The following is a 15,123-nucleotide window of genomic DNA, read 5'->3' as shown; positions in this document are numbered from 1 at the left end:
CAAGGCCACAGGAGGCTCTCTGTCTTCCTCCTCCGCTACAACTGCTTAACAGCTTTCACACCACCTCCATTCAACTTTTCTGGGTGTTTCTGAGTGTAATTTGCTGTCACAATTCTGTATTGTGGCAGATATAGTTTTCTCTCCCTAGAAATCTCTCTCTTCCATAACCCCCCCATTAGTCCTTGTTTACCTCTGAATGGCATGTTGATATAGTAGAATGGTAGCTTCGCTGTGAGCTTCTTCAACTTGCCAGACGGAACTACTGTGCTATCGTATATATTTGAAATGTCCCATGTATTAAGATTTGATGCTCAGAATTGACTGGAAAGTAACAGAATCTCTAGAAGGTAAGACCCACAGGAAGGAATTTAGGATACATTGGAGTCATTTACCCTTGAGCTCCTCCCCGTCTCTCTGTTTCCCTATCTATCTATCTGTCTGTCTGTCTATCTATCCATCCATCTATCATCCATCTATTTATATTTCTCTCCTCTCTCTTCTTCCTGAATGCCACAAATAAAGCAGTTTAGTCTCATCACCATGCATGCCCATCAATATGTACTGGAGTCAAGCAAAAATGGGCTAAATGCTCATCGTGAGCTAAAACAAAGTTTTTCTCCACATAAGTTGACTATATCAGGCATTTTGTCTCAGTGACAGAAAGCTAGCTAGTATACATTGCTTCATCCCTCCTATGAGCCACATAGCATATCATTGCTTGAGCATGCCTCCATGATAGCAAAGTTCTAGGGTACAAAAGACACTGAAAATATTCTGTGTTGAAATAACGCCTTTTCACTCCAATTAGTCCAGTGGTTCCTGATACTAGAAATACATGTTCATCTCAAAAGTTTTATAACTAACTGAACCAGCAGACATATGAATATAAACAGAGAAATTCCACAATGTCCTACAGCTAAATGAAAAACTACAACTGATCAATGGCTTCTGAGAGAGAGAGAATGAGTTTCCTCCAGAAAATTGCTCCAACACAGGATGTGTACTCCTCAGTGGTCAGCTCTATAGACATTAGCAATGTGAAACAGACTCAATAGGTTATATATACATGTGCATGTATACACATGTATATATGTATAACAATAATAAATAAATAAATAAGAAATAGTCCTGAATTTTGGAGGGAAAGATGTATATCACAAGTGTATAATATATGTGTATATGTGTGTAACATATATACATGAATACATATACGCATACAACCCACTGAGTCCATTTTCACTCTGGTTAGGTCTGAGGGATTGTAAATACATACTGACACATCTGCACAGTGATTCTGGGCACTCTAACTCAAGACTTTGTGCATTTAAGCTCTTCACTCACTGAGCCACCTCCTCAAGATTAACCCAGGACCCAGGACATGTTCAGATCTTCTAGTTCTGACTCCTTTATGCCTAATACATTTTATAAAACCCCACACACACACACACACACACACACACACACACACACACACACACACACACACACAGAGAGAGAGAGAGAGAGAGAGAGAGAGAGAATATCAAACAAATCAAGCATTTACTATAACAATAGAAATTTAATCTTGGGCTGGAGAGATGGCTCAGTGGTTAGGAGCACTGACTGGTCTTCCAGAGGTCCTGAGTTCAAATCCCAGCAACCACATGGTGGCTCACAACCATCTGTAATGAAATCTGATGCTCTCTTCTGGTGTGTCTGAAGACAGCTACAGTACACTTATATAAATAAAATAAATAAACCTTACATAAAAGGAATTTAATCTTAAAACAATTTAACAATACATATAAATTATCATGCATTAAAGACAGAAAAATACATACTAGTATTTGCATGTGTTTCTTTATTTTCATAAGTAATAAAACCTTGGTTAAATATTTGATACTGAAGGCTATATGGCAGCTTCATTCAACATTTTTCAGTGTTGATCACAATTTTGATTTTATAAATACCAATGTTGAAATAATAACTTTAAGTAAACAGGTAATATAAATGACAGAGTTATTTTTAGGACCATTTCAGGAATTGTTTTGAAACTCTTTCCTAATCCCAACCCAAAGTTCATTTAACAATTTTTATGAAACAAGACAGCAACTCAAACAGCAATTTTAAAAATCAAACACGCTAGCACAACCCAGTACAAAGATGTGCTGAGATGACAGCTAAGTGTGGGCAATGATAGGAGGAAAGGGTTGAGCCCGTGTCTTCATCATCAAACCATTATATGCCAATAAATGTAGGTAATGCATGTACATGAAATTCATGGCAGTCATAGGCTTAGGTCTGACTGAAGTATGTAAGTCTCATGTGCTGCTGTGGCATACATAGTGTGACTGCACACATAGTACAAAGCATGCTGCAGGGAAGACATCTATTGCATGCTCGATTCTGAATTAAGTTTGTGACCAACCTATATGACGAAATCTCATCTTAGGACAAATTTCCCAACTCTCAGTTTCGTTATGTGACCCAGTTTGGAGAGGCAGCCCCCAGAAGCTGGGGCTAATCAGCACCTCCAGCCTTCTCCAGACTACAGTGTCACAACATGGAGGGCAAGAAAATGAAGCATGGGATAGGTAGGATCTGAGATTCTGGATTTTTTTTTAATTTTCTTACATTATCTAAAACAATCAACCCATTTACAGCTATATGAGTTCACAAGTTGGGTCTAGGATTCTATCTAGCATTTCAGGTGAGATTGGATCCTGAGGTGTCAGGAAGACGTCTTGGAATGGTTATGCTAACTGTGGGAACAGAAGTATGCTCTCGCTACGTGGACTAAGCACTTCCCTATGAGAGTCAAGGCACAAAGGCAGGAAAGACAGAAAATGAGGAAGATGATAAATGTACACGGTTTATCTCATGTGATATTCAAAAGATCCCATGAGGCAGTGTGGCGGACTGTGTTACTCTGCTACGCCTCTCCTTCTTGGTATAGAATACCGATGTTATTTTGGCTTTGCCCTCCGTGTGGGATGAGTCTGAACAACACACAGTTTACCCTGAGCTGGCCAATCTAAATGGTAACACACTAACACAATGCAATGCTGGGAGCTGTGGTCTGCTGAGAGATATCTCCTTATTCATAATATTATGAATATTATGAATATCACACTTCTGGATATCTTCTTATCTGGGCATGACATTAGAATCTCTGTCAAAAATCCTGTCATTCAAGACAGGGAAATTTTCCTGGGGACATAGACAGAGGATAGTTCTAGATACCAGAGAAGAAAGATATAAAGAACTGTGCCCTAGATGATGTCACTGATTCAGAGAGTTCAAAGAGGAGCTTTAGACTTGAAATTTTATCACACAAGGTAGTCACTCAACTTCCTGCCTTTCGGGAATAGAGGTAGAGCTTTCTGTATGTCAGAGAGTCAAAACATGCCTGCTAATATAGGGAGGCAGGAAGAATACCCATGTTTACAAAATGCTCTCGTTTTAGACAACTAAAACTTGTCCCAGATAATAGAAGAGATATGGTTAAATGGGGCAAGTTCAGACCTGGACAGCTACACTTAGGACTTCAGACTCTACAAGTAAAAGCATTGGTGTCTTCTTCTATTAGGGATCCTATGGAAGGTCCTAAACAAGGACTTGCTTGATCAAAGTGTTGGTTCCTGAAGATGAGTCCTGTCTGCACTATCACTGCAAAGATCAGGTTTGCATGAATCTTTACTCTTCATACGCCCTAGTTGTCTAGGGTTGATGCTTCAAGCCCCAAGCTCCTTCCTTAATCCTCTAGGGCAGATTCAACACAGATAGGCTCCCATGCAACCAGCTATGAGACTAAAGAGAAATGATCTTTTATAGCCACTCAAGACGTGAGGTGATGTGGAGGGCTCTAAACCATTTGCAATTGGCATAGAGTCCAGCTGAAGTAAGACAGGTTTCCAGACAGCCACATCAAGAAGCTATTAATGTTGAGAAAAACCTTCACAGAGAAATAACTTTTTACAGCCTTCTGTCTGCAAGCCTGTCCTCCCTTGAGGTCTCGAATGCTAATGTTCTGTGAATTGGGATCAAAGTGGAGAGGCCGAGACCAGGAAGCCAGAAGTTCATTTTTCCACACCCAGTTTCCAACCAGCCTGGGCTAAACTCTGCTCTGACATCAGCTCGCTCTTCTGAAGGTTCAGAGTGCAGTCGGAAAAATCTTTCCTGCATATATCTGCTGCCATCACCTCTTCCCGGATGATGGAAGACCAGAGGTTCAGGCCAAAGACCACTTTGGATAATTGCATCCTATCTCTCTGCTACTCTTCTTATGTGCCTGTCCTTGTCTAGCCCAGCCTGGCTATTTTATTAATCAGCCAAGTGTCCCTCTGATAGCATCCCTACAGGCAAAGGTGCTGTAAAGAGAAAAGAAACTACCTTTCATTTACTAATATTGAAACCTAGGCTTGTTCTGTTTTACACTTTACGTCCCAATTAGGTTTTGGAATTTCTACTGTCTTACTTGATGTTCGCCTTTCTGTCTGGTACCTCGTCCTGCTTTTCAAATGTAAGCAAATGCTCCCTTATTTGGAGTGTTTCCCACTATTAAATTTTGACTCAAGCTCTCTTCTGATCTTGCTGCATCTGGCTATTCTGATTCCACTTGGTCTTGTGGATTTGATGTAGTAACCACGTGCCCGTGGGCAAGTTCTCCTCTACAGTTACCCTGGCCTGAAGGCTTGACCTGAACTCTCCTAATACCAGTGCCCTGAAACTCTAGGATTTCTAAGCTCACATCACTGCCAACCCTCAGCTCTCAGTTTTTCCCTTAGCACAGTGCCTGAATGGGTCTACCTGTGCCATGCGGTGTCTTTCTGGGTAATTTCTTGGCACTCTGAGAGTCACTAAAACCAGTTCTTCACTGAAGTGGCTAGGAAGGCATGGTAAGTTTCTCCTCTTATTGGGACTCAGCTTTTTCATCAATTGCATTAGAAGCATGAATAAGAAAAAAAAAATCTGATTGTTTTTACATGACTAAAATACAAAATAAGCACTAGTGATCATTCTCCTTTCTAATGTCCAATCAGAACCTAATCTCTGTTCCTGGTGTCTGGCCAGTAATCCCTTGTATAAGCAAACCCTTCAGATTGGGGTCCATTAGCTCTCTCCTAGCTCTTACTTCCAAATGAACACTGACCTTAAGAACATCTGCCAGTGTGAGGTCTAAGCTGTCAATGCGCAGAACTCCGGCTCCACAGAAAGATCTATAGACACGTAGTGTCAGAGGAGCCAAACTGTAGTCAAGAAGGTATCAGACATTTGTCTGACAGTTGGAGGTCGAGTTGGTGGAGGGGCCACACAGTGAGGGAGGATTGGGTAGAGTTTGGCGGAGGGCACAGTGATGGAGGAGCAGTCTGAAGCCCTGGATCAGGCAGACCAGAATGTGAGTTTATGCTCTGGGTAGCTCTCCTCGTCAACTAGGAATTAGGAAATGAAGGGTGGAAATGCCTTGTATATACTTGTCAGAGCTGCTCAAACATTAATTTAAACTTCTACTTCATTAAATGACATACGACCCACCGGGTGATTGATGAAAGAGGGGACAGGGTGAGAAGCAGAAGGAACACAGAGCAAATAACTTTTTGTTATAGAACTTGAAAGGACTTTGCCTAAAGCTACATTGAGAAAGGCATGGATTTCTTCTCCCAGGATAGAAATATGCTACACAGACAGAGAGCACCCCGGAGCTGGAGGATATCGCTGAGCAAAAGGAAAGGTCAAAGAGCTCATTTAGCTGGAGGAAAGAAAGGTAAACTATGGCGCCCCTGCTTTGCAGCAGGCCCTCTGCGTGCATACGCTGTCATTCAGGTCTTAAAGCTACTTTGAAAAAAATCATGCTCCCAGCACCCTTATAGATGCAAAAACAGAGGCTTCAAGAAATTAAATAAAACATTTAAGGTCACACAGCAAGAGGAGCATGGGCTGCACTTGAATCTCTTTCCTTGACGCCATCCAGTGGCCTTTCTGGGTCTAGGGGAGAAGATGTTCTAATCGAACCACTGCCTTCTCAATGTTTAACAGCTTAGCCAGGAGACAGTCCTGGACATCTCTCATACCTCTGCCCTTGCTGGATCAACTCTTCCCCATGTTTGGTCACCATAAAGGAGCCTGAGCCATTTCTCAGAGTTAGACTTGTGCTGTGAGACGGCAGGGCTGATGTATCTGCACTCAGGATAGGGCTCCTAGGGTCGCTAATATGAGTACAAACTTCTATTTGTCCAGCTGGCCAGCGTGTCCATCTGCACTGCCAGCTCAGACCCCAACTTAGGGGATACAGACTCCCTAACTCTGAAGCTGTGCCCGAGAAACTTGGCTCACCCAGCGCTCACAGGACTCACCCCCTCATCACCTGGCCACATTCACCAGCAGAATGTGTTCTACATAACGACTTCTGTTATTCTGTCCTTGGGTGAGTAACGCAAGTGCAGGCCAGTGGCGAGAGGAGCACGCATGCCAGCAGCAGCAACTAGTTCACTTGGCCGGGTTCACCCAGGGAGAAATAAAATAAAAGTCACTCCTTTCCCTCGTGGTGCTCAGGGTTGTTTTTGTAACTCTCCGTAGCTCGAGGGCAGCGAGGTGCATTTTCTGTATTACTGTGCACCACAATGCCGGGATGAACTCGGCCTCCTGCTCCTGAGATCCCTGCTAACACCTTTGTTGTTTGTGATGCTCAGAAAGCACACCCTGGAGGTCGTGGAGGGCCGGGCAGCAGAGAAGATAATTGTGATGTCTCCAATCAGTTACCACATTGGTCCAAGAGTCATGGCTCCAGCCTTCCTAACACAGTTCTTATGGGGGGAGCTATTTCTGGAAGCTGCCACAGCTCTTAAATTCTTCAATGATTGGTACTAACTGTACTCCTGAGCCATGGGAGGTGGGTGGGGAGAGCAAAAAATTTTCTCTCTCTCTCTCTCTCTCTCTCTCTCTCTCTCTCTCTCTCTCTCTCTCTCTCTCAACTTGCAGCTTCGAACCCCAGTACATCTGTTGGTACTCTCTACCTCTACATCCATATTTAATTGTCCAGTCTTTCACTTCCTCTAAATTCCAAACTTACTTCCAGTTTTTGCCTCTACCTCCTACAGCCTCTGATTATGTCAGGCTCCTCCCATATGATCACCACATTTCATTCTATTTGCAAAAGAATCATTATTTTTTTAAAAAAAAATAATTGGGGGTGGCAGTATGTTTGTATGTTAACATGTGTGCAGGTCCCTACAGAGGCCAGAAAACGGTGCTGGGTCTCCTGGAACTGAAGTTATAGGGGGCGGTAAATTGCCAGATGTGGCGGGTACAGGGAATACACCACTGGTCCTTTGGATAAACAGCGACTGCTCAGAATGTGTTTTAGCCCAGATGGAGAGACATTACCTTCTTTTTAAAGCCTTCAAGGCACAAAATTCTTAGCTTCCAGTTGCCATCCAAGATGTCCGTCACATCATCCTCTCCCCTAAGCTGAAGTTTCATATTCTCTCCTTCCAGTTTGCCCTTCATCTTCCTGCTTCCAGTTCCAACTTGGTCCTATGCCCTTGGTGGACAATTCGCTAGAATAGGATCTCTTCTCATGGTTTGGTTGAGCATTTGTGATGCTCAGATGATCCAAGCAAGTAAACAGGACCATCCTCCCATGCACCACCCAGAAACACAAGCTTCTTTTCAATCCTGGTTGCCGCCCCAACTAACATTACACAGAAGAAAAGACAACTCCACTTCCCTTAGCTCTGAACCCTGACAACTTTGTTGAAATCCTCAACACACACATGAAAACCTCAAAGCAATAAAAATCAAATTTACAAAGAGAGTGGACAAACATAAATCTCTCATGAAGTGTAGTAAGTAGCTAATTTTGTTATTCCTCTTAAACAGCTGGATAATGTCACTGACATTGTATTTTTTATTTTTAAGAAGCTAATATAGTTGTTAAGAAAGCCTAAAGGGCACTTTGGAGAAAAGCCAAGCGATGGGTTTATATCCTTCCCATTTCCAAATAAAATGCAAAAGAAAAAACACCAATCGTCTTAATGGGCCTTTAAATAAATTCTTGGCTACAGCACACTGCAGTAATTTATACAGGGAACCACATACCTGCATTTGCTGAGAGAGGGACTTTGTGACTAAAGAATGAATTTCCAAGAATTATTCTGGGTTCTTTTTTCTTTAAGTGATTAGTTGAGTCAAAGCACGCTTACACTCAGCCAAACTCTCAAAGGAAGACAGGAGCTTAGAAGCCACCATCTGTCCTTACAGTGGACTCCTTCCTTGGGGTTCCTTACCCCTTGGTGAGAGGGACCATAGTGGTGTTATCTGGTTCTCTTTCTGGACACAGCAAGAAGATAAAAGGTTGGACTCATCAAGAAAACTTGCATCTTTTTATTTCTTCACTCCTCCCTTCACATATTATTGTCCCTAAACATTTCTCCTGACCCACTGCTCTAACCGTCTAGTAACTGTGTTCATTTATGAGACAAAAGGAACAAGGAGACTGGGAATGAACAGGGAAGGAGCCATTTCTCTTCCTCAGCCTAGCAATCAATCTCACTCGGGAAGTAGGCTGGTTCAGTTTTGAGTCTGAGGAGAAGGTGGTGGTACACCCTGGTCAAGAGGCACAACTGGGGCTTTCCAAATAGCCAGGCTTCTACGGGTCATGTCCAGTCCAAGATCTCACAGCAGCCAACAGTGAAAGTGGTATCAGCCTTGATCCCCATTAGAAGTGTGGTCAGGCAGTGGGGCTCTACAGAAGCCCAGCTTCTCATCTGGAATGATGCTGGTAACAGCCAGTACCGGCTCTCGCAGTTGGTCTAAGTGTTATCCTTTACCCCCAAAGGCCATTTGCTGACACCAACTTTCCATATGTGGCCTTCCTCATCCTATTGCATAATGATTGAAGGCAACTTTGGTTCATCCTGCCACTTCAAACCTTGAGCTCTGCATCATCTAAAATTATCTCCAGAAGGATTTCAAGTGAAAATCTATAGAGAAAATCTCTTATGAAAATCTAATTGAAAAAGAAAGAGTATGTTAACCATCTCTGACTACTCGGGGCTCCTGTTGACCTAGGATGACAGTCATCTAGAACACTGGAGGAATCAACCAACCAATGTTACCTGGCCAGTGCCCTGCTGACCTCTGCATGCACAGGAGTTTGCATCTCCAAATCTGTGTACACACTGGACATATTTGGCACGAGTGCATCTTCTTTACAATCATGAACTCTTCCTCCCCAGACACTTGGCTTAGAGATAGGCAGACACTTAACAGATTGCCTCACAACAACAAGCTGCTTTGACACATCCATTGCTTTCTGGATTATTCTAGCATAAGAGATGCTAGTATCAGTGAGCTGCAGGTGTGTTATCCCACTGCTTACTTTCCCCCTCCCCCAATGCTATCCAGGGTCAGGGAAAGCAGAAATCTTATGGTCCTAAATTTCATTTTCTGTCTTGTACAGAGATGGCTCAGGTTTATGCTGCTGCACCTGGAGAATGCCATGGGCCTGTGCAACCTGTTGGTGGTGCATACAATGCCTCTTCAGCAACTTAACAGAGACAGCATGCTCATCAGAAAAATCTGACTGGCAATTCCCACTGCATTTCTGCAGAGCAGTCTGGAAGTAATTATCCTTCTCACTGGCAAATCAATTAAGAATGGAGCATCTAACACACCTCTCCACATCTCAGAAACTGCTAGTTCTCCAATACTAATGAGCAGAAAACCTCAGGTAATCCCAGGTTCTTCTGATAGTGTGACAACTGCAACTCTCTTGAGCTCTGTATCTGTGGCAATGCCAGCCGAACTCCATGGGCAGAGAGAAGAAAATCGAGACACAGACACCTCTTATGGGCCATTTCACCAAACTAAGTCGGCACCTGCTGGAGCCTTAGTTTCCTCATCTGTTCAACAAAGTTAAAGCTATCAGACTTATATGGAAGCCATGTTTCTATTCTGATGTCATATCCACCACACACACACACACACACACACACACACACACAGATACAGACACACACAAAAACAGACACACACAGACACAGACACACACACAGACACACAGATACATACAAACACACAGAGAGACACACACAGATACAGACAGACAGATACAGACACACACAGACACACACATACGCACACTCACATACATACACACAGACACACACACACAGACACATACATACACTCAGATACACAAACACAGAGACACACACAGAGACACACACACAGACACACACACAGACACACACAGATACATACAAACATACACAGACACACAGATACATACAAACACACACACAGAGACACACACATATGCACACACACATACACACACAGACACAGACACACAGACACAGACACACATACACACAATATACACACACAGATATACACACAGACACACACACACAGATATATACACAGACACACACACATACACACAATATACACACACAGATATACACACAGACACACACACACAGATATACACACAGACACACACACATACACACAGAGACACACACGACACACAGACACAGATATATACACAGACACACACACACACACACAGAGACACACACAGACACACACACACAGACACACAGACACACACGTGCACACACAGACACACACATGCACACCCAGACACACACATGCACACACCAACCACACACAGACACATACAGACACACACACACACACACACACACACACACACACACACACACACACACGGGCGACCCACTGGCACACTGCAGGGATTCAGTCACATTCCCCAGCAGTCAGACCTGTGTAGTTTCCTTACCATTCCCAACTTTGCCTCTAAAGCTGCAGGTGTCAGTGGCTTTTGAGCCAGAGCAATTAGACCACAACGCGCTTACAATCCCCTGTCCACTCGAAGATGATTTCTCAGATAGAGTCACGGATGGGAATGAAGCTTCTCTGGCTCGGACACACCCAGCCATCAGCCAGACTGGACAAAACACAGGTCTGGGAAACAGCTTTGACAGTGACATTTGCCATACTGCAGGGGCCTGAGGACAAGACTTATGTGACCATAATAAATTCTGAGGACCCAGGGATGTTTATTTCCTGTAATGGGAACAGGAAGCTAAAAGCTGGCACTCAACAGCCTCCACAATAACAGAGCCTCTACTCCAGTAGAGCCTGCCGGACTCCTGTTCCCAGAGCTAAGCAACTGCTCTTCATCTTCCAGCACCAGAAGCAGACATCCTGCAATAGTGGACTACCTGGCCAGTCAAAACCAGGCGATGAACTATTTACAGTCAGTGTCCAGAGAGACAGAATTCATATCAAATGTCATAGGAGTAGGTCAAGGTCATTAAAATGGTTCTGATGCCACATTGTCTGGGGGCAATGAGAGAAGTTCTCGGCATCTCTTATCAATGTGCTCACTTAGAATTATAACCCCTGCTAGATGATATGACAGCATCCTATGCGCACACAGTCTGTAAGAAAATCTCTACTATAAACCTCAGGTCCAACTTCCTTAAGCCTTAGCCCCAAAACATTCCCCTCGGGGTGTTAAATACAGATCCATCATTCCTAGTAGTGAAGCCTTAGAAAAACTGACCAGAGTCCGCTCTGCTCTCTTACTTGCTTTTTAAGGAGCTTCGAGGTTGAGAGAGGACACTGTAGATAAAGCTTCCCGTGAGAAGGTTAGCACTGTAGGTCCAGTTGTCGCTGCCTAAGAGTGTTATTGAGAAGGCACACAAACACTTCTGCCATTAGCCTAATGGTTTATTAACTATGAAGATTTGGAGAATGTTTTGTCCTCAAAGGAAAAAAAATGCATCGACAAAATTAAAAGCCAATGGTTACTTTTATGAGCAACTATATAAATAAAAGCACAATTTACAGTTTTGCCGGGAGCAACGGATCTCATCTGATGGATTCACAGCCTCCAAGGAAAGCAGTGGCCATCTGTTAAATAAATAACTCATTAGGTGAAAAGCAAGTGCTTCCATGAGATTAACTACAAAACCTGCTGGAGCCTACTACTGCCAATGAGCAGGAGAGCTGCAGATAACTTGGGAACTGGGAGAATCAAAAGAATCTTGCTTCACGCAAGCTGGGGAGAGAATCCGGGCAATGACAGGTTTAAATTCTAGACATATTTTAAAAGGGGTCAGAAAAGTTAAAAAATAAACGGTTCAAGGTCATAATAATGGTACAGAGTTCAAGATGCACAGAGAAATGAACGAATGTATACCTTTATATCAACTTTTTCTCTTGTGTCGGTGAATAAAGATGAGAGACTTCCCTAAAAGTAAATATTCTGGGGAAGGCACATCACCATGTGCAATGTCTTTGTGTCTGGTGACTAGGGGCCCCAAGGATAATCAAAGTCAAATAGTAGCAATGAAAGAAAACACAATCTTCTCCATCCTTGGATAGAAGTCGGAAGGATCACAAAAGACTCCTACAAATGTTAATTTATTCTATTTTTCACTTCAAAAACAAACCTATGAAATTGCCCTTTGTCTTTCCCTGACCAGAGTGAGAAAAAAATATACCTGCATTTTAACCGTTTTCCAAGAAGTGCCCCCAACATGGGAATTCATATACTTTAGCAATATTTCTTGGCGGTCAATGAAATGGGACTAACTTGTATTTACTAACAATAAAATCTGAGACATTTCTCCAGTCGGTCCCAGACCTGAAGTCATGTCTGAGAAGGGCAAATGGAGGTAATATTTCTTCCCGTAATGGAGGCTTCAGCTCTTGGCCATCCTCTAAAGGTAGGAGAATTCTTAGGGTTCCTGAACTTCTGCATCACAAAAGCTGAGGCAGGAGCCAGAATTTGAGTTTCCTCTTCTTCCAGAGTCATTAAAGAAAGTGTAATGAGAAGAAGTGAGACTGTGTTAGGATATGTCAGGCTGCATAAACACTCATGATAACCACAGTTGATGCTATCAAGCTACTGTCAGAGACCGGAAGGTCTGCATGGTAAATAGAAGCTCATTCCTGAGAACCGAGACTGTCGTGTTAGACTCAGAGGTCCTTAGTTCTCCACAACCAGCAGAAGCTCATTCCTGAGCCTACTGGGGGAAAAGACAGGGCTTTGCAAAGGCGCTGAAGGATGAAAATTGAATTATGAGAGGAAAACTTAGAGTTTTAGAGATATTGAAATGACCTTATCTTCATTTTGGTTCCGATCCACCTACGTCTCTCAACAGTGGAGCTTTTCCAGTGGGGATAAATCACATCTTTCTAAATCCAATACACTGTACAGTATTTGTTTCTTAGAGCCATCTGCCATTTCATGGAACTCAGACCCCAGCCTCCGCATAGGTCTTCATGATAAAAGCCTGACCTCCTTTGATCTCATCCTGGCTGACAGTGAAGAGGAAAACAGAGAATGGGGAAGCTGCTGGAGAAAGGGCAGCCCGCTACCTCTGAAGCACCTTGAGCTCAAGTAGAAGATTCCGGAAACCACTTCTCTGCCTTTTGTGGAAGGGATTCCTGTGAATAAACTGTAGTCTCCACACACCAGTAAAAGGCAAGAAGGAAGCTACAGAAAAATGAGCTTCAGATTCTAGCTTGAAGGAGGTTCAAGCTAGAGTGTTAGTCTCTCTGAGTTTGTCTTTTCCTCAATAGTGCAGCAGTAATGATTTCTACCCAACATGTTCACTGTGAGTATAGGTAAGACATGGGAAAGTACTCAGGACCATGCAGGCACAGAGGAATCCTGTGCACAGCAACATAATCTCATGGGAGTGCTGTTCCCATCATTTTAAATTATTATTAATACTATAAAGGCCCTTGTTAGGATCACAGACTGCTTAAGGGGTGTGCCCTCCACAGTTAGAACAATAACCATTGTGTTTGTTCTTAGTTTGTGGCCCCAAGCCACATTGCTACTTAGAAAGGAGATAGAGGAAGAGCCCTTCTCTTACCTTCCTTTTGTTGGTGGGGTTGACATAGAGGTAACTGAGGACGGTCTTCAAGCCCACTTTGTCATTTAGTTTTTCATAGGTGGCACCATAATCTACTGACCTGCAGTAAAAGAGGTGGGGGGAAAAGAAGGGGAGAGATAATGTCATCAAATGAGGTACTTCATTTAAGGGGAGCCAGGATCCTTCCTCCCCAACCCACATCTTTGTTACCAAGTCACGTGAGTGCTTGAAAGTGTTCTTCAGAGATAAAAAGCCCCATTAGTTTTAGAAGAGCAATTAGACTAATGCGTCTTCTTCCTTCTAACCGTGCTTTTCTTTGCTCCCAGCCTTCCTCAGAGACCTACTTTCTACCCTTTGTGAAAGTCTGTGGAGAAAGAAGCTGCTGGAGATTGCTCACCTCCCACGCAGCTTGCCCAGTGGCTCTGAATGTGGCACTGGGCAGGGCACAAGTGCTCACCATGCAACACTCAGTAGTGTACTGTGAGTGTGACCCACAAAGGGAGATGCTAGGATTTTCCAATGGGGCGATGGTGGGATTTTCCTACACTACAGCCAACTTCACATCCCTTCCACTGAACCTGAAACAAAAGAGTTGTCGGTGGCCAGGAATTGGTCAAGAGCATTCTAGGTTAAAGGAGACAACACCACGTAGAGATTCTGTCTTACATGAGTATATCACAGATCAAAAAAAAATTTCATTGAACTGATTGAAGTCATTTCATTCTGACTGTGGTACTATTAGCTACCTGATCATCCCTTCCCCTCATTGCTAGCAGGTTGACCAGATACAAAAGCCAAAGAAAGGCTTAAAGGACAAAGTAGTTAATTCATTGGCCTATGGACTCACTGGCTTATTCACCCATTGGCCTATGGACCCACTGTGTTATCAACCCATTGGCCTATGGACCCACTGTGTTATCAACCCATTGGCCTATGGACCCACTGTATTATCAACCCATTGGCTTATCTTCTGTGCTGGCCTTCCTCCTCTTCCATACCAGAGAATGGAAAGAAAGGGTCAAACAGTAGGACTCCTGAGGCCAGATTCCCTATCACACTCTCTCAAGTCACGGTTGCAACCTTATACATATCTCCCTCCCTTTTCACACAATCACTATCATCAGTCTTTCTCCTCCCATGCTCCAGCGCCTCCTTGGTTAGCCTTGAGACACCTCCAGCATAGGCTATTGACGGTTCTAGAGGTCAATTTACTTTCTCT

At 43.3% G+C, this 15,123-nt stretch overlaps 1 protein-coding gene across 1 annotated transcript in view; it reads right to left on the bottom strand.

Moving 5' to 3' along the window:
* Positions 1-15,123, bottom strand: part of Sorcs3 (sortilin related VPS10 domain containing receptor 3) — a 617,283-nt gene that overhangs the window by 313,412 nt on the left and 288,748 nt on the right. The window contains 1 exon segment of the mRNA XM_032892177.1: positions 13,905-14,004. Within this exon segment, the coding sequence (XP_032748068.1) occupies positions 13,905-14,004 (100 nt within the window).

This window comes from Rattus rattus, chromosome 2, assembly GCF_011064425.1.
Source record: "Rattus rattus isolate New Zealand chromosome 2, Rrattus_CSIRO_v1, whole genome shotgun sequence".
Taxonomy (NCBI): Eukaryota; Metazoa; Chordata; class Mammalia; order Rodentia; family Muridae; genus Rattus; species Rattus rattus.
The sequence above is the reverse complement of the archived record's forward strand: the minus strand, read 5'-3'. Positions and strand labels throughout refer to the sequence as shown.